Here is a 20,669-nt window from a genome sequence, read left to right on the forward strand (position 1 = left end):
AAAACAGCAAGATAATGCTCGGTGAGTCTGTTCTCAACTTGAGCAAATGCTCTATTCTTCAGCACAATTGTAAATCAACAACATAACAGAAAATCTTTTAAATACCAAAAGTACAGAACAATAATCATTAAACTGGATGTCTTCTCATGTTTTATCTTCTTAACACTATAATTTTACTCTCACTATCAAGTCCCATCCAAAGCATGTTGGGAACCTGAAGTTATCAAGCTAAATGCTTTGAGTAAATAATGTTTTAAACAAACTAACACAGAAAACTAATTTGAAGTTACAAACAAAATTAACTTGATGTAACTATCAACATTATCATGTCTAGAAAACTCAATGAAAAAACGTTTGCAACTTTAAATCTTTCAATAAATCAATTATTTGGAATTTTTACTTGAACCAATGCATTAAATTAAATAGTGGCAACAGATCCCCTGAATTATTTTTTAGAGTGGTCAAATTTGTGACTGCGTTGAACTTAGGGGAAAATGTTTTCCGCTTCTATTAAGGTGATGACCTTATTTCTCATTAAACAATACTATTATTTAAGATTTATTTGTTAAACATTTGAAATTCAGTTTTGCATTATTAAAAGTAACTAAGGTAAACAGACTCTGACAATAATGCCATTGTTTCTGGAAAGAGGATTGGTACTGAGGTCATTCTAACTGCCCTGTAAGAGGTGTCTGGCAGTTGTAGCAGCCTTATCTGATGGCACTGGGCTTTTGTTTATGTTAACTCACCAAAATCCAGCCACACTCCACATGGAGCAAACCTTTCTTTAGTATGGAAGTTGGAGAAGTCACACAAAAAAAAGACTTTGCACATCTGTGATGAAAGTAAACGAAAAACAAAGTCTGCATATACCAAGACAGGGCCCTTATTAAAACTATCAAAATGTCCAACAGAAACCAGCAAAGGACCACAAAACAAATTAAACATCTCACTCTATACAATTGGAGTACCAGAAAAATTATGCAGTATCTTCAACCAACACAATGTTCCAGTGCACTTCAGATGGATGTTATTATGGCACAGAAAACATTAATGTATCTGTTGATATTTAAGTAATAGGATGTATTTATCAAGGTATCTTTCAACAGAGGATAGATGGTTTGAAGCCATATGTGATACTGGAACAACAATCTTTGAAGTATGAGGCCATTTGTCACCGACTTGCACTTTCCTTTCATCCTTATCAGTTTAACACCAATTCAACTCGACAATTGACAAGTCTTGGGATGTCTTTGTGATTTTTCTGCATTTAACCAAAAGTAGGCTACAAGTATTAACAGATGAAGTCTCATGAATAGTGAAGAATCTTAAACAACGGAACAACATATGTTTGAATATTGTTCAAAGCTGATAACTTAAAAAGGTGGGTTGCATTTTAAATGTATGCATTTGACAGACGCCCTTATCCAAAGTGACTTACAGTGCATTCAAGGTATACATTTGCATAAGTACGTGTACTGTGGGATCGAACCTTTGACCTCTGCTAACACACAATGCCAATTAGCTAAAAGAGCACGGACTGTAAAATCATTTGTGTTTAGATTAAATTAGCCCCCTTTTAATGTCCCATGAGTCCTGGACTAGGCATATGTTTCATACATGACCATTTTCACTAGTGTTTTAACTTATTTATATTTTCCCACGCTGTAGCATACCATAATTTCTAAATATTATTCTTGTTATTGTTTTTGTACCTTAAGACAGTGAATATTAGACTATACTACAGTATTTACAGTTTATTAATTCACTACAGTGAATAGGCTACTACAGAATTAGCCTATAGTAGGCTATGCATTGTGTAGTAATTAAAATAGGCTACTACGGAATACTAAAATTTAGGCTACAAGTACTACTTTGCATGGCTTAGTTATTGACCTGTATAAACTTTTAGGCCATATGCCTTTATGGAACATGTAAATTAGTTATCATTTAAAATTGAACATTTTAAAGATGACACATCTCCCCCGAAGCACAAGGGTATTCACTAGCGCTCGTGTGTGTCGTAATATCGCGTGCACGTATGTTGTATGAGTTGCGCGCGCCGCGACACACGCGCGCTCCCGCTCACGCTCTTTGGCAGTGTCGCGCGGGCTGTCGGGATCATGTCCGCCATGTTTTCACACCAGACGAGAAAAAAAAGCCAGTGAAAAAGCCCCACAACTCGCTCAGAGATGCCTCTAACCGGCGGATTTCGGTCGAAGGGACGTCAGTGAACGCGGCCGCGGAGATAACCGTCGGCTCGTGTGTGTATTTATACCGAATGATCCGTGTTTCGTGTATTTGTGATCGCTGAAAACAATGAGTAAACTCTCGTTCCGCGCGCGAGCGCTAGACGCCGCCAAACCGCTGCCGATTTACCGTAACAAAGACCTCCCGGATCTCACCGACTGCGTGTCTATCAACCGAGCGGTGCCACAAATGCCAACCGGGATGGAAAAGGAAGAGGAGACGGTATGTAAACGATTTAAAATGCGTGTTTTTCACGGGGTTCAGGTGCATAGGAGTGTGTTGGTATTCACGTTCCGTTTACGCAAGGTTTCTTGCGTAGTCATGTTCTCCGCCTACGAGGGAACCGTGATTGGCGCTGAGCGGGTCTAGGTTACGTAGAGGATGTACGGAAGTTGCGTGGTTGTAGGGTATGTTTTACACTGGTGGCGTAGAGAAAGTTCTTTCCGTGAGATTTTTGCCGGTGGTGGGTGTGCATTGACGTCAGAGTTTGTGCGCAGATGCGTTTGAGATTACCATTATGTTACGTTCGGAGTGCATGAGCTGAACGGCATGGTTTCGCTACGCTTGAATCTCTGTTAATTCATTAAAGGTTGTGATGTTTAGTTTGTGCACTGTAGTTGCACATACGTCAGTTGTCTTAATTTAAAGCTACTATACTAACAAGTCTAGCGGTACTCCATTGGTTCATGAAAAATGTACCATGATAATACCAAAGTATTCTTAGCATTCAGGACCATATAAGCTCCATTGTACATGATAATGATCATCATTTAGTAACAAGTAATATTAAAATTACAGTGGTATTATTATCATAAATCATGACACTGCCCCAAAGTTGTTTTGTAAAGTCATTTATTCAAGTTGTCAACATCTCCTCATATAATGCTGCCATATTTTAACTGATATTGTCAACATTAGGCATGGGCCGATTACCGGCTTCAAGGTATACCGAGGTTTTAAACAGTCAAGGTTTCAAAACCACTGAAATATTCTGTGATACCGTCTCCAAGGTATGAGCTGTGTTTATACAAAATTCATTAAATCATTAAGTCATGTGATTGATTTGATGTTTACATTTAATATACATTACAAAAATATTATATATTTTTTGAAAGCATATTATAATTTAAAGGCTTTATTTTTACCTGGCATTTAAAAAATAACACATTTTAGTGTTGCAATGGCAAAACCGTAACACCGTGAAACCGTGGTATTTTTGCTAAAGGTTATCATACCGCCAGAATCTTATACCGGCCCATGCCTAGTCAACATTGACCTCATATTGTCATCTTATGCTACACATGAACAACTTGTAATATAGCATTATTTTATTTCTCCAGTTTGATATTGTTATTTGTTTATTAGTTAAACAGGTTTCTCTTGTAATAGAAGTATACTAGCATAAGGTATAATAACTAGTTGTTATAACCAGAAGTTTGACATTGGCTGAAATTATTTTACAGTATTTCCCTTTTTTCAATTTGGAACGCTCCTGTCATTAAGGCACTTATGTGTTGCCATTGAAGAAAAATGTGTATGCTGCACATAACACATTAAATCTGCAGCAGATTAAATTTGCTCTTTTCATCTCCCTACTAGTAACGAACTGCTCACCTTTCTCTTATTGAACAGTCCACATTAACCATCTTATTAAACTAAAGATAATTTACTGCAGCTTGGTATTCATTGGTATGCTTTCGAGATGTGTGTGCACCATTGCAGAAAGTTTCATCACATTGCTGCTCTCAGCTGCATTAAAGTCATACTTGCCTAAGTCCTGTTTCCATTCCTGGAAGTTTGTGAGGTTTTTGTGTCCACCTGCATCAGTTTCTAAACTAGCTGGCTTCACTTGTTACACCCAATAAAGAATTGGGTTTATACTCATCTAGTTTGTCTTTCACACTGTTTCAGGAACATCATCTCCAGAGGGCCATCTCTGCCCAACAGGTGTTTAGGGATAAAAAGGAGAGCCTGTTTATCCCTGTGCCCGAGGCCGAGAGTAACATCACGTATTACGATCGCCTTTATAAAGGAGATTTTCGCATCCCAAAACAGCTCATTCACATCCAGCGTAAGTACTTATGGTTTACATAGCAGAGCAGTCCCAGACCTTAGTGTGTTTTCATATGTATATGTTTTGTGTGGGTGCTTTATTGAAATAATGACTACATTTTCATTTTTGGCTAAATTTCCCTTTTGGATATTTATTTTATATGCTGTAAGATGCTTAACTGCTTCAACTACAATTATGTTTTTGTGAATCTCACACTAACCCGTGTCTGTTATTTTTCACCAGCTCTCGGTCTGGATTACGAGCTACCCGACTATGACATGGACTCAGAGGACGAGACTTTATTGAACAGACTCAACCGCAAAATGGAGCTCAAACCTATGCAGTTTGAGATCATGATGGACCGGTTAGAGAAAGCCAGCACCAACCAGGTAATAACCATTTTATGGTATTTCATCCAAAATTTAGTAAAAGCATTTACTCGCATTATTCTAACTCCGTTTATAATTTTGCAGTTGGTCACTCTTCAGGAGGCCAAGCTGCTATTAAATGAAGATGACTACCTGTTAAAGTCAGTGTATGACTACTGGGTAAGAAAAAGGAAGAACTGTCGGGGGCCGTCGCTCATTCCGCAGATCAAGCAGGAAAAGAGAGACGGCTCCACCAACAACGATGCTTATGTGGCCTTCAGGCGTCGAACGGAGAAGATGCAGACGAGAAAGGTGAGCTTGTGTTTTTTTTATAATGCCCATCCCTATAAGCATTGCTTGGAGTGTCAACACAAGTTTTTGTCCATGATTTATAAAGTTATAAAGAGGTATTAATAATTTTGCATAAAATAATTTTGCATCAAATAAATCATATTAATAATATCACCCAATAATGATATCAACATTATAAGTATTAATAATTTGCATCAAAAACCTGCCTGGAAACGCAGCATTAGTTACCCATTATTCACCCAGCCCAGAACAGCAATGTTGAATTTTCAGTAGCCCGGGTCAAATTTAAATCAACATGTCTGTTATGGGCCTTTCAGATGGGATACGGCAGCTGCGAGTGTCTAGTTCATTTTTAGTAGGAGACATGCAGTGCTCATTAGGGGTGCAAACTTGTCATCTTTCGGCGAATAATGGGTAACTAATGCTGCGTTCCAGGCAGGTTTTTGAGCCTGTAAATCACAACTTCAAAACCACGACTCGGAACCTGAAGTACATCAATCTAGTATGAGTTCACGGGTTTGACTGCCGTTCCAGGGAACTTTCACGGGTTGGAAAAACACAGGTTACTTACAGGTTGCCTGGAACGAGGCATAACATGCAGTCAGTTAGTTTGTTTTTGGATGCTGAGCCATGAAGTTACAAAAAAGCAGTGCGTACCACCGATGCCAATCAGCGCATGCGACTGCAATGTTTTCATTTTCACTGCATGCACCACTTTAGCTGTGCCCAGTGACTGATACCATAGGTGTATGTGTACAAAACCTGTTATGTAAGAGAGATGTAGTGAAAAATGTGCTGTGCAAACATGCATTTGTGCTGGTAAATTTTGATTTTGTGGTGGGCCTCCACAAATGAATGTATGGAAAACACTGTTTTGTGGAGGTTTATGTGCAAACAACAGCAGAGGACCTCTGAACGTTCCAAAATGTAATCAAAATGTAATCAACTCTGATTCTTCAAGTGCATCCAAGCAATGTTGTTTCTTGGCAGTGTTTATATAAAAATGTCTTGCAAAACATTGCAAGACATCCCGACCAGTTCAGTACAGCAATGTTGAATTTTCAGTAGTCAGGGTTAAATCCAAATCAAAATGTCTGTTATGTGCCTTTCAGATGGTACACTACAGCCACGAGTGTCTAGTAGAGCTGCCTAACCAAAATAAAAGTTTTTGTTTACATATTAAATGTGTATGTAATGTGTATAATAATTATGTATATATAAATGCACACACATGCATGTATATATTTAAGAAAAATGTTCATGTGTATAAACATTTGTATATTTACGTATCATTTGTATCAAATATAAATATTTATTATATCAATAATTTTTTTCATTTAAATTACATAATATTTGTTGATGTACTGTGTATAATCATTATGTAAACAAAACTTTTATTCTGCAAACGAATAGTCGTGACTAATCATTAGGCAGCCCTAGTGTCTAGTTCATTTTCAGTATGTGGAAAGCACGGTCTGCACGCAGTGCTCATACACCCAAAATCCTTCCGCTTTTACCACCACAGCTCTTCATGGCAGACGACGCTTCAGATAAAATTTTTATCTTTTTGCAGCCGCATAGGCTTTTTACCAATCATTGAACAGATTATTAACAACCAATCTTTTTACTGAGGTCAAAGTGGAGTGTTGAAAAGATTGAGTTGAAAATTTTTTGTAATGTAATTTAATTCCCAGAGCTATATGAGACATCAAAAATTTCAAACCGAAATATTAACAAGAAATCAGGAGCGTGCAACGTAAAAGGTGATGCTTTAGGCAAATCATTGAACAAATTATAAGAAAATGACACAAACACAGAATTTTTGTGTCAGTAAATACAAATGAAGAGTTTTGTTCCAAAACCCAATAAATCCAGTTTGACTAATTTCGGTAAAAAATGTGTTTTCTATACCAAGAATGTGACAAGATGAAAACCACTATTTTCTGTTACAAACTTTCACATAGCATATTTAGGTTATAATAACATTAAAAATTCTAATCCATAATTAGTTTTTCAAAGATTTATTATAAAAACTGATAAAAATGCAATAAATCCATTACAAGTTTTTTTTCTCAAAAGGCAATAAATATATTGAATGAATATATAAATGTGCATTCATCTTTGCCATGTTATATTCATTTTGTTGACTAGTGGTATACACTGATTTATAAAAATAAACATTAATGACATTATTCAAAACACTTACTTTGTCATATTAATAACACTGTCATTGCTGCTGTCATCTTTGGGACGTCATCGCTGAACTTTTTTTGACAGCGATCAGCTTTAAAATGTTTTGGGTCTGCTCGATTTTCGTTGACTTTTAGTAACATAATGGAGAGGTTTTCATAAAATCCCCTGGGGTCAATGTGTTAGCATGACACAGAAGCTTGATGCAGTCGGGAGAACAAGCAACAGACGACATTTTTCTAAATTATTAAATTTTGATGCCTACGTTGCTTCCTCGCCACAGAAAACCACCACAGGTTTAGCAATGCCATCAAAGTGTTTTGTTTTTGTTTGTTTGTTCATCACGAAGTACAAAGTAGATGAGGAAAAAATAGGATTCCATGTTTATTCAAAGTGCCGTCATTGTTGTTTACAATGCGTGTAATGGGGCGCTGTGATTTGTTGAGCGGATTTTTTGCATTCTGCAGAAAAGGAGGAGTCGCGTTTATTGAGTTTTGGGAAAAAAATGGAGAAAAGATGACACAATAATACGGCTGATATTGGATTTTGCGTACAATTAAGAATTTACTTTTTAATACTGACCTGATACAATACTGATTTTGGCGGTAACTAATTTAGTTTAAAATGGCGTTTATCACTTTTTGGAACCAAACTCTTCAAATATGACCTTGCTGACTGCAACCATGGCAATGTCTGCTTTGCCACCGCAACGCCAGCCGCCTAGACTGCGCAGACAGCTTTCACTTTATGAGAAAAGCCGCAGCCGCACAGCAATTCCACCGCTTGCTGCGTTCTGTGTAAAACACACTTTAATCATCACGTGTTTGTTGTAGAACAAGTGATTAACTAATGTCAATCAAAGAATGTTTGTTTTTTAAAAGCAGCATCCTGTAGAAAGATCGATCACATTTTCACTTCAATAAAAGTGCGAGTTAAATGTAGAATTAACACTTGACTGAAACCATGTCTGTCTTTCCCTAGAATCGCAAGAATGACGAGGCATCATACGAGAAGATGCTGAAACTGAGGAGAGAGTTCAGCCGAACAATGAGCATCCTGGAGATGATCAAGAAAAGAGAAAAGAGTAAACGAGAGCTGCTGCATCTGACGCTGGAGGTGGTTGAGAAAAGGTGTGTATACATAAAAACACGCCTTCCCTTACTCTCACTATGCTTACACAACACCCTCACCACATGCACCTACAAGAGTCTACAAGAGTGTTTATCAAACTCTGATACCTGTGTTACTAACTGGGCTATATGTGCTTTGTGTATTCAGGTATCAGATTGGAGACTACTCAGGGGAGATCCTAAATGAAGTCACTGCACCCCTGGCAGAGAAAACTATTTATGCCGCAACAATTACTCTACCCAATGGCAGCCGGCATAAAACAGAGAACAAAATTAAGGTAAAGAGTCACAGCAGGTGGGAAAGAAGGAATATAAAAACTAGGGGTGGGTTTGTACCACTTTTTCCTTTTATAATCCGATTTCGAGTGTTGCCCGATACTGGTCCAATCCTAGTTTTTTTCTTGATCCATTTAGAACAGCCAAAGTCAGTTGTTCAAAACCTTCTTTTTAGTAAACTCTGTGTACACAAACAATGTTCTCAATGCTCGCGTTCATGTGTAGAGATCCAGGTGATACTTCGAGCAAAGTTTCATCTTGTGTCGTGCCTTCTTAGTGTTGTGGTAGTTTGGTAGCAGCGGACAGCGGCTGGAAGAACGCATCAGGGAACGAGTAGGCATCACACCTTAACCAAGATATTTTTTTAAGTAGCATTTCTTTTCATGACAGACTAGTTGCGAAATGTTGTCTTTCGTAGCCATTTCCCGGTCCCATAAAAATCCTAGACAGTAAAAGATAAGAAATCTGTAAATCGTAGCAAGCTAGCCAATGCTTGTCAGTAGCCTACTGATACTCAATAGGTACTCAAGATGCCAGCAGGCAACTGGAATGACGTTAAAGGTCACATGACTGATATTCATCAATTGGGGTGGCCGATATGACCAAAATTTTATATCACGCTAGGATTTATTTTATATCATGATAACGAAATGTGGAGTTTTTTATGTTGTTAAAAACTTTCATGCCATAAATGGTTGTGTTTATGAGGATACTTAAGTGGGGAATTTTGAAGCAAATGTTTATTTAAGGCCAATAAAGCGTCAAAAATGCTCACAAGCTTAATGAGCACAGAAACAGCATGGCATAGAACTGTGTTGTTTGTGTTTCAATGATTTAAAACCACTTGTATTCAAGCACCGCAGTTTTAAAACATGTACAAATGTTAAGTTTTTGTGACCACCTGCACAGCAACGTGATAACTTCGATAGAGAGGATAGTCCACACTTGAGAGCCCTGCAAATTGATATAATTTTAAATAAACTTGTCTTTACAAAAGAGTAAATTCCGTCTATCCAGAAATATGCAGTTTTAATTCGAAGATAAATCTGTGATTTGCACCTCAGTGCGAGATCCATCTGTATCTATTGCGCTGTAGGAGGACTCGCAGCTGGGAGATTTAAACACGGTACATTCCTTCAGATTAACGCTGCGTTAAAGTAAATGTTTCATCATATTAGAGGTATTGACTCCCTTACACGAAATATCCTTGCTACATGTATTGCATTTGGCAAAACTACAGTCTTTTTCACAAAGTGTGTAATGTACTGTGCATGTGTGTAATAAGAAACAGTTTGTCGCAGGTCTTGGCAGATAGATACAACTGTTAAACGCTCATTGCTGTTCGCCATGCGAGAATGACTGAAAAAGCTAGGAATCGTTAAAGGGAATTGAAATGCGTCATATCGATTCCACGTTTTTTTTACCGGTTCTAAAATGAAACCTTTTCTTGATACCCAACCCTAATAAGCATCTTTTTAGTGGCACACTAGAGATCTTTGTTGGAGTAACAAACCAAATGTGCTCATAGGTTATTATAAATACATTATATTAGATAAAAGGTCAAATAATTTCTACTTTCTTTTTCCTTCAGTCACATAAATCTGGGCCCAAGCACCTGCACCCCTTTGCGGTCAAGGCTGATCCTCACTTTGACTTTGTGCGCTCAATTAAGAAATATAACAAGAGACCCAAACTTGAGATGATGTGCCAGCCTGGTCGACCAGAGCGACGACTAGAGCGACAACCAATCATTAACAAGGCAGATATTAAACAATATGACTTCCACAGCTCGGGAGAGGAAGATTACCCACTGGTCAGTATAAAACTCTTTTGTCACAATGCATAATTAAGACACTTTGAATGAAAAATGTAATTTAAAGGTTTTTTTTGTGTTCTTTTAAAGTCTCCAGCATCAGAGCCGGATGAAGAGAATGATCCAGACGGAATCTTTGCCTTCAGGCGGAAAGCTGGCTGCAGTTACCATGCTGTAAGTTTTCCATCTAACCCTGCCACATATAGATGGCTTTTAAATGTAAATGGATTTTTGGTGCTTTTCCATGAAATTGATCAAATAGGTGTTTGCACATCGCGTTTATCACTACCTCTGTCTCACATGGCAGTTTTTGTATAAACACCCGTCGCGTTGGTCATCACAGTCCGCCAAGCCTCATTTAAGTTGCATTTAAGCATATATGTGAATGTCCCGCCACAAACTGCAAGTCTAGAAAAAATGGCTATGGTGTTCCTGATTCTCAACCTGTGGATGTTTGTCATTGCTAAAAGGGAGTTTGGGAATTTCTAGCAGAGCACAGATGACAAAGTGTTTGCTCGAGACAGTGCAAGCTAGCACTAAGGTACAGCTAATTTTTTACATTATAGCGATGACGCTGGTAGTGACGATTCTCTCAGACCAATCAGTGATCTACAGTGTTTTCGCGTCACTTTTTGGTATCAGCTCAGGTTGCTTGAAACCCTGACCGATGTGGTACTAAAAAAAGTATCAGGTACTGCACCCAGTGGAAAAGCTCACAAAAGTAAGCTGACCCAAACCGTGGGGTACTATGCAATGGAAAAGCACCATTGCCCCAAACTTGACTTCCAGCATACCTCCAGAAAGATTCATTTCAACAGAGTCCCTCTAGAGTCCACTATTTCTGATAAGAAGCAAAATAAATAACAAATTACTTACGATTTAGCTATGATTTGAACTTATCAACTACTACACTTAGCTAACCTTAATGTGTAAAATGAATGGATACTATGTTAACTAAAGATCCTTGAATTCTTGCATGGTTGCCACGTCTCTGATCCGTGCACACAATCTCCCCTCATTTTTTTCTTTAAGTTAATATTTACTCCAAGTCTCTACGTGATCTCTCTTTATTAAGCCTTTTGTGGAGATTTCATTTATATTTTCATAATTATATCTGTCTTGAGCATCAAAAAAAAAAAAATTTCACCATTTGAAATTGCTCCTGTTGCCAATTTCCATTTGCTCTTAGATTAGGTTTTGTGAATCAGGGAAATGTCAGTATTAAATACATTATTTTTTTATTTTGTTTATTTTATATGCAATAAACTAGTTATATGCATGCATCTACTGTATGTTTAAAAATGCAATGCAGTAAGTTCAGGGGGAAAAAATGAATTGTGAAGCAAGTGGTTTTGTTGATTAAAAAGATGTGCTTTTGAACAATTATGTAATTTATATAACTAAATGGACAGACACAGCTCCTGACAGTGTTTTTGCACGCTGTGTACCGCTGTAAATACAGTGAACACAGTAAAACTTTTGTCTCTAAACTCTAAAATTTAAAGCTCTAACATTGAAGGAAGACATCCACTGTAGGACTTAAGATAGCCTGTTGTAAGCAATCTAACAGAGATTACTTCACTGGTTTATTTTATGGCCAGTGTTTTATTTAATACATACCGCGATGTTGTGGCTTCCATATTGTTTAAAGATATATTGAATTTACTCATCCTCATACTGCTCTAGATGTATTTAACTTCCTTTCTTTGCTACAACAAAAATAGTTTTGAATAAAAATGCCATCACATTATCTTAAACTGGATTCAAAATAGAACTGCTCTGAAAAGCACAAACATCCATCATAAGTAGTCCAGATGACTCAGTTGGGTTAATTTGTGTCTTATGAGACACGGTGGCATGTAAATATAAAGTTATTTGTTTGCATTCAACTGAAGAAAGGAAGTCATAAACGTCTGTAATAACATGAACCGTTCCTTTAAAGGGACACTTTACCCATTTGCATAAAGCTTTGTATAGTTAGATCCCCAGTCATGTTTTTGAATGGTCATGCATCATTTCCTCAGTTGCTGCTGAGACAGGAGAAATACAAATTTCAGTGTTGCACTTCCTTCTTTCAATGATGTAAAAATCATCATTTTGCATCATTGAAAGAAGGAAGTCCAATATCTTTCTTGTGGGAGTGAGACTACAGACACCCCCTTTCTCGGTCAAATAGGCACCAAATTCTAAATGTGTTACATTTTGACTACAAATGAGACACACTTTCAATAAAGATGAATGTTTCTACGGGTGAAATGCTCCTTTAAGAGAGTGTAATAAGTGATGGACTTTTGGCCACAGGGAATCTAATGCGGTTCAAGACTCTTCATTAGCTTGAGAAATCCTTAACAACGTACAGCAGATGGTCAGGAAGCACTCTCATTTCCATAAGTTTGTCTCTGATGACTTTGCCCTTTACGCTATCCATGTGGAATTTCCTTGTGGTGCAGAATAGTATTGTATTCGTCTGCCCACTGCTCAATGCCTCTGCCATTTTTCTGGTTTGTGACGTTTGCCTGATTTCTTAGATCACATTGATAAGCCAAACCCTCAAATACATGACTCTTAAAATGATTTGTCACCTTTGCATGCGCTGCTAATTTCATTGTCGTGATCAAATGTTTGTTTTGTGTCTTCAGCCGCTGGCCGAGCAGAGCTGCTCCCCTCACTGGCAGCAGACGGATCAGGAGCAGCTTTGGCAGAGGAACTGTCTCACCGCTTTGTCTGTGCCCAGACGCTGTATCACAGTGACAAGCAGGAGGATGGGCAGAGGCGGCAGGTATGTCACTCCCTTGTTTACGGCTTCTCGTGTGCCCTTTTGTAAAATGTTCTTTCCTGTAGTCAAGAATCAGTCACTAATGAGGATGTATGTGCATTCCTGTTTGATCTGATTAAAAACATGTACAACATATTATCAGTATCCAAGTATATGGACTTATTCAAACCAAAAGTGTATGAATGTTGTTGCATCAGATAATCATGTTGCAAGGTATGAAAAGCACATTTTTTATAACGTGTCAAACTTTTTTGTGACAATTTTCATGAAAATAAGTTTTGTATTTTGGTAGAATTTTGGTCATTTGGGCCCTTTCTGATTTTCAAAGGGTTAGTGACCACTTGTGTTCACTTAAAGGGATAGTTCACCCAAAAATGAAAAATCTGTCATCATTTACTCAAACCTGTAAAGTTGTTTTTGCTTTGCTAAACACAAAGGAAGATATTTGTAATCAAGCAGGAAAAAGGAGCACCATTGACTTCCATAGTAGGAATACAATTATGGAAGGCAATGGTGCTCCAAAAAATGGTTTGTTTCTCCAAACATTGCTCAAAATATCTTTGTGTTCAGAAGAATAAGGTAATTTATAAAGGGTTATAAACTAACTTAAGGGAAGCTGCCTTCATACATCACACAACCATCTATAAAAGTAATTTTTCTTTTATTTCATCAGGGTTGTTTTGGATCGCACGTCCTCGGATACAGACCGGGCCCTCAGGCACCTAGACCCTGACATGTTTTATCCCTCGTCTGACTCTAGTTTGCCTGATCTTCCCATCCGCACAAACACAGACTCTCAAACCTTCTCCAGAACAAGTCCTCAATGCTCACTAGCTCAGCTTTTGAGTGACATCCAGGCCAGCAGGTGGAAGTTTTTCCGGCCTCGACCGGTTCAGGAAAACTCAAAGGGTGAGGAGAAGAAAGTGACTCAGCAGGTGGAGAAAAGTGGAGCAGTGCCCCTCTCTAACAGTGTGTCGGGTGAGTGTTCTGTTTTGAATGGGATTGAAACCAAACAATGTGTAAAACTCAATGCTTTAACTCCTTCCCCACCATTATTTAATGAGTCATCTCGTTAATTAAGAGAAAACCCTTCCCTGCCAATGATGAGTTTTTACAGCAATCCATGTTTTACACTAGATGGCGCTCTTACTCAACGTTTAAACACTTAAGCATCCACGGTTTTAAAAACCTCTGTTCGTTCTGAAACTGGGGTCTGTTACGCCCCCTGGTGGTTAGGAGGTATGAAACGGCCGTACATAGTAATTTTAAAAACACAACTTAATTTAGGCTTCTGGGAAATAATGTGGAGAATAAGACAATTGACATCAAAATGCTCAAAAAGTGGTTCATTTATTTACAGTGTTACCAACACCAGTATTTACAGTTATATACAAGAAGAATAGTAGAATTTTTAAGAGCCACAGAGTCAAAGAAATGAGCGGTTCCAAAGGAATGAAAGCAACAAAACATAAACAAGTACTACCTAATTCCCCTAGCAGAGACAGCGGAGACCGAAACAATAGAAATAAAGAACAGAAAACCTCACAGCAAACAATAAGATGAGAAAAAAACATTACGAGCACGTAACAGGGTCTGTACCATGAAGCTGGTTTAATTGGCTAGCCAGGTAGGTTAAGGATAAGTTTGTGCCAATCCTGGGTTTTGGGTACCATGAAAATAGCTTGTACCAACAAGACCTGATCACATTAGTTTGGTTTTGTCAACTTAAAACTAAACTTGTAACCCTGAGTTTGTTTATCCATCTTCATGGTACAGGCCTCTGATCTCTAACAAAAGTCAGTTACAAAAATGGAATTATCTCAACAAATTTGATATTTTTGAAGAAATCTGCCCATATTTAGAGGTGATAAAAAGAGAACAAATTAAGAAGGGGTTAAATATTTTTGTGGTTTAAACGCAGAGGGTCTGTTCATTCATTTGATATTGTGTGTTTATATATTTAAAGGGAAACACCACCGCTTTTCAATATTTTACTATGTTTTTACCTCAATTTAGATGAATTAATACACACCTATCTTTATTCAATGCATGCACTTTTAATCTTTTTACAGCGCATCGTGAATGTGTTAGCATTTAGCCTAGCCCCATTCATTCCTATGGCTCCAAACAAAAGTTTTATTTTGTCCCACCATACTTACTCGTGTAACTACTCGTGTAACAGTCTTTAAATAGGGAAAACATGGAAGTGTTTGGTGGCTTCTAAATTCATCCCTGTTTGGAGCCATAGGAATGAATGGGGCTAGGGTAAATGCTAACACATTCACGACGCGCTGTACAAAGATTAAAAGTGCATGCATTGAAAAAGATAGGTATGTATTCATTTGTTGAGGTAAGAACCTAGGAAAATATTGAAAAACGGTGATGTTTTCCTTTAAAGAAGAAAAGTTAAACTCTTTTGAAAATCATAAAAATGCTGGCGCTGGCTGGCAACTTAAAAAAAATAAAAACGCTGACAGGGTAAAGTTAACAGGAAGATTGGACAAATTAAAGAATAATGATAAGCAATAAGCTGTTTTGTTTTTTTTATATATTATACATTATAATAGGGCTGCAAGGTTATGACAAATCATAATCTGTCAATTATTCACCTTGATATTTTAATTGTGATTAGATTTTACATTAAAGTTTTGAAATGTTTTATAACTTTATGTGAAGCAGCTATATACCATAAAACCAAATAATATAATATATAAACTAAATAATATAAATAACAAATTATTATGTTGTTGGTAAAAAAAATCCAAAATAAATAGCTAAACGACATGTCAATTTAAAAATTTCTAATTGACGACTACATTCGGTGCCGAAACTTACTGGCGAAATGCACAGAAATGAGCACAAAAAACTAGCTATGATTGAGGCTTTTGCCGATTATTTTATTGTTTCATCCATAATTTTGATCCCGATTAATTGTGCACCCCTACTTCATAACATATATTTTTACACCATACATCTGTCTTTGACAGGCATGGCACCTAATCAGGAACTGCACCATACTCAATAATACCATCAAATAATACCAGAATTTCAGAATTTTTGTCTGTAAATTTCACAATATGCCATTAGTTGGTTTAATTTAAATTTTTTAATGTATTTTCATATTAAAATATCAAAATGTTAAAAGGTCTTCTGCTGCCATCTAGTGGTGTAAAATGAGTGCTGTTTACAGATTACCCAGCCATTTTTTTGTTCTTCGATTAATTTAAATTTTGTCTGTCTTACACCTGCAGGTGGGATCACAGAAGAGCAGTTTAACTCCCATCAGCAGCAGCTGGTTCAGATGCACAAACAGTTAAAGCAACGGGAACTCCAGCAGAACTTAACAGCACCAGAAGCCAACAGCTACCCACCTGTAAGTACACAACCTGCAGATTTTTTAACACAAACAATGGAGCTAAACCTCACTCCAATTCTCCAACGTATTTATCATTTATTCTACTTTATTTTCTCTTTGCTACGTTTCTTTTGCAGAAAACCGTCTCTTCTGAGTGCATGTCTAAGACTCTGGACTCGGCCAGTGCACACTTTGCTGCCTCTGCAGTGGTCAACACTTCCAACAACGAAAACAGACCCCAGATTGTTAGCGTGAATGGCATCCTTCCCAATGCAGGCAAGTGTAACCAGATACAAACAGGATGAAGGCATTAGAAGCTCATCATGTTCATTTGAATTGAATCATTTTCAGTTTGATGAGTTTAGTCTTGTGCTGTTTGGGAAAAGACTTTTTGGCTTTTTGCATTGAGAGGTTATTTGAAATGTAAGCGAGTATGATTGATTATTTGATCCTGCAGGGAGCTTTAGACAAGCCAAATTGAATCGCTCCGCACAGAGTGGAGGAAACAGCGATTCGGGTCCTTTAGTACGGACGTCGAGCACATCCGGTTCCCAGCTATCCGTCCCTCAGTCTCTTCCCCACGGCCACAGTCACCTGAGCACCGTGAGTGCCGTGTCTCCGGCACACACGCACCACAGCGCCCGCCCCTGTGCCCCATCGGCCTTAAAGCTGGCCAGCGTCGCTAGCAGTCTGGACCGGGTTTCAAAAGTCAACCCCACCAGTGCCATCGACAGCATAGCCAGGTCTGAGCCTTCATAGTTTTTGCTTGATCATTTATCGGACTAGATGTTAAAGGGCCTAAGCACTTCTTCATGTTTGCCTTAAAACCTTGCACTTATTCATATGATGCTTTGTAACCTAAAGCCGTGTTTTCGTTTTTGCAGGGGGGAGAATCGTGAACCGGAGAGACTGGCGCTCAACGGCTTATCAGAGACCACAGTGGCAATGGAGGTCACATAGCCCCCACAAAACCACAGACTTAAGAACTGAGAACTGTGTGCTTCGACACAGACTTATACCCAATAGCAGCATATCAAAATATTAAGAGAAATTTGTCAATATTATAAGTGTACATTTTGTAAAATTGGGAATTATCACTACCTTGTAAAATAGTATATTTGTATCATTAGTCTGTCATTTCTGTTACTTGAATTCCAGATTTTTTTGTCATCATGCTTTTGCACTTGAAAATGCAAGCAAGACAAGTGCATCAGTTCATGTTGGGATCATGAGCATGAAAAAAGGTCCTGCCTCACTTGTTTTAACTATTTATTTTGCAATGTTTACATTTTTGTATCTCGTACAAATAAATCCAATTTTGTGACCACAAAATGCAGACATAGCTAGTGTGCCATACCTTTGTGCTTTTTTATTATATAAAGGGAGAGACGGCACAGATGAAGAAATTGTCATTTTAAAAGTGAAGATCTTTTTTTATGGTTTATTTTCTTGCTTTCCTCTCCTCATCTCACCAGGAACAGAATGCAAATTTTGGAGACTACTGGGCTCCATTAGAATGTAATTACTTGAGCATCCTTGAGAAATCTAGCAGAAGACATTTAATCTGATATTGGTTTTTGCTTGTATAAATACTGACTTACACTCATTTGTCTTGTTAGTGAGTGTTGCCTGTTGTTGGTTTGAAACACCAGGCTTTACAAGGTTGTATTGGAAATAAGCTCAAAGTTTACAGGTCTCAAATACTGTCAGTTTATCTTGCTTATGAATGCTGAAATGAACACATCCTCAATTCAGTGTCTTCAAATAAATTTCCCCATTTCAAATCGCCCTTTAAATCAAACGAAGCTGCCGTTGTGTGGTGGTTTTGACTATTTCATTGCAGTTTTCATTAGCAATATCTCAAACATGCATGCTAAGTTTTATTTCATTGTCTTTTTTCCATATTTTAGTACCTAAAATCAAAATGGTTGATGGTAGTGTTGGACCAAACACTTTTAGATTATCTGTAGTACAGAAAATTGGACATAATTGGGTGGGTTCCCGGACAGGGTTTAGATTAATCCAGGACTGGCCTTAGTGAGATTAGGACCATTTTAATGTGGCTATAAAGCAGACAGTAGATGTGTCCATTGCAAAACAAACAAAAACTGTTGTGTTAAATATAAAACACAATCTGTGTTATTTTATGGACAACACACTTTGTGTTACTTTTAACACAACTTCTTTATTTATTTTAAAACAAAATGACGTGCTAAATAACAAAACACAAACATTTGTACTTAAAATATATATATTGGTGGTCCTTAATGGGTCAAAAACTTTTTTCAACTCTCACCCCCTAAATGTGATAGAATATCAATAAAAACATACTGTGCAAAGTTTGTTATTGTTCCTACAATATTTAGAGGTTGCTCAAAGCTTTTGAATATTTAATAGTTTGCAAAAACTACCATTTAAAAAAGCACAACATGCACAAAACTTCCTTCTTGGAGGGTAACTTTGCTCCAGTTATTTCAGTCTCTTCTGATCTGAGTAACCATATAGCGGACTTGCTTGTGTTGCTTCAGTCTCAGTGTATATTGTCTACTGTGCTTCATTCACAATGAAGCTTTTTTTGCTTTGAAAGACATATCACAACTAAAACAGGAGTTTTAATTGCATGGAGCATGGTCAAATAAGTCCATTGCTGCCATAAGTATATATTATTAAACAATTATACATGCTAGCACAAAGTATCACATAATATGTGAATGTGTTAAACTTCAAAGGTCTTGAGCAACCTCTAAATATAAATTCATATTGAAAAAAAATTTGCCCAATTTTTTATTTATTTATTCAAACATATTGGTGGGGTGAGAGCATGAACTTTTAAAAGTTGAAAAATAAGGACCACCCTAATATATATACAGTACTGTGCAAAAGTCTTAGGCCACCACCACCAGACTTGTTTTAGAAGTTTTAATATCCATCCATATTTATTTTTCAATCTATTTTTTAAGCTATAAACGGAAAATACAGGAAATATGTAAAAAAAAAAAAAAATTCAGGACTAAATGTCTTCTTTAGGCATCTTCACTTCGTCAGTGTTTTGTGTGACCTCTCTTGGCACAAAACACATCTTGAGCGTTTTTAAGCAGAATGAAGTAAAAAGACTTTAAAAATAGGATTTAATTTAGGTTTAAGAGACCCTGCAGTTTCCTGCTATGTTTCAAGTGGAAAGGGGAGTTTACCCTAAAAACTTGATACATCAGTTTACATTTTTATACTGTTTTCAATACTACATACACATTGCCTGTATTTTCTGGATGTATTCCAATAAAGAGACTGAGAACCAATTATATACGATCACTAACATTGCAAAAACATCAAATCTAATTCTGGCATGGTAGCCTAAGACTTTTGCACAGTACTGTACATAAAAGAAATGAAGATGAGCAATATTTTTCACTGCTGACCAAAAAACTTGTGCTACATCATTCCCTGAAACATACAACAAATGTGTTTTTGTTGTGTATTAAGTATTTTAAGAGATCAAACCAGAAGATATATATATATATATACTGTCCACAAACACGCATAACATTTTGAAAAAATGAGGATACAGATTTTCAAAGAATTACTTTTAAATATGTCTGTATTAAAATAAATTTCCCCAGGGCAAAACAAAACACACAACCACTTTTAGGCATGTTGTTATTTTAACATGCAATCAAATCTTTTTCGTATCTTCCTCTCCTATATAAATCTGTATTAGTTTTACCATGTTGTTATATTCCTCATGTGCGAGTCCCCACTAAAACATAGATTATGGTTTAATATTGTCAGTCTGGCTTTCACCACCAGATGGGGCATGAAACTAAATTTTCTAGAGCATTGGAGTCAGATTGGTCTTTTTATTGACAGGTCATTTACAAATCAGAAAATATAGAGAATATAAAAATAGTGATTTCAAATAAGAACATTATTAGTAGTTTTAGCTTTTCTGATTAAAACATTCTTATGTTTTATTATATCTCAATTCAATGTAACAGATCATTTAAAAAAAAACAGCCCAGATAGAAGGGATATATTTAAAAAGAAAACCCTAAATTGTGATATCATGGATTTTAGCAATGCAACATTATGTTTCAGTTAAAAAGCTTAATTTGCCATTACAAACAGTTAACAGTATCACAATTCAATACA

The 20,669-nt window shown here is 36.9% G+C and overlaps 1 protein-coding gene across 3 annotated transcripts; it reads left to right on the forward strand.

Annotated features, from left to right (window-relative positions):
* The first annotated feature begins 2,077 nt into the window (after positions 1-2,077).
* Positions 2,078-17,861, forward strand: epc2 (enhancer of polycomb homolog 2 (Drosophila)). Of its 3 annotated transcripts, XM_065292528.2 has the most exons (14): positions 2,079-2,472; positions 4,162-4,321; positions 4,547-4,692; positions 4,777-4,983; positions 8,155-8,303; positions 8,452-8,581; positions 10,171-10,392; positions 10,483-10,566; positions 13,032-13,171; positions 13,842-14,146; positions 16,420-16,541; positions 16,661-16,803; positions 16,985-17,266; positions 17,408-17,861. In XM_065292528.2, exons 1-14 carry the CDS (start codon positions 2,320-2,322, stop codon positions 17,481-17,483), a joined length of 2,319 nt encoding a protein of 772 aa, XP_065148600.2. In that variant the 5' UTR covers positions 2,079-2,319; the 3' UTR covers positions 17,484-17,861. The 3 variants fall into 3 exon arrangements, with proteins under 3 accessions (XP_073668036.1, XP_073668037.1, XP_065148600.2); XM_073811935.1 differs by having other exon boundaries at positions 2,078-2,472; positions 4,547-4,983; XM_073811936.1 differs by lacking the exon at positions 16,985-17,266 and having other exon boundaries at positions 2,078-2,472; positions 4,547-4,983; positions 16,661-16,799.
* The last annotated feature ends 2,808 nt before the right edge of the window (positions 17,862-20,669 follow it).

This window comes from Paramisgurnus dabryanus, chromosome 15, assembly GCF_030506205.2.
Source record: "Paramisgurnus dabryanus chromosome 15, PD_genome_1.1, whole genome shotgun sequence".
In the NCBI taxonomy this organism is placed as follows: domain Eukaryota; kingdom Metazoa; phylum Chordata; class Actinopteri; order Cypriniformes; family Cobitidae; genus Paramisgurnus; species Paramisgurnus dabryanus.

Coding starts and splice junctions, on each gene's coding strand:
- epc2 (XM_073811935.1), top strand. CDS start 2,320: ATGAGTAAACTCTCGTTCCGCGCGCGAGCGCTAGACGCCGCCAAACCG. Junction 4,322..4,546: donor ACAGCTCATTCACATCCAGC/GTAAGTACTTAT, acceptor ATTTTTCACCAG/CTCTCGGTCTGGATTACGAG. Junction 4,984..8,154: donor AGAAGATGCAGACGAGAAAG/GTGAGCTTGTGT, acceptor GTCTTTCCCTAG/AATCGCAAGAATGACGAGGC.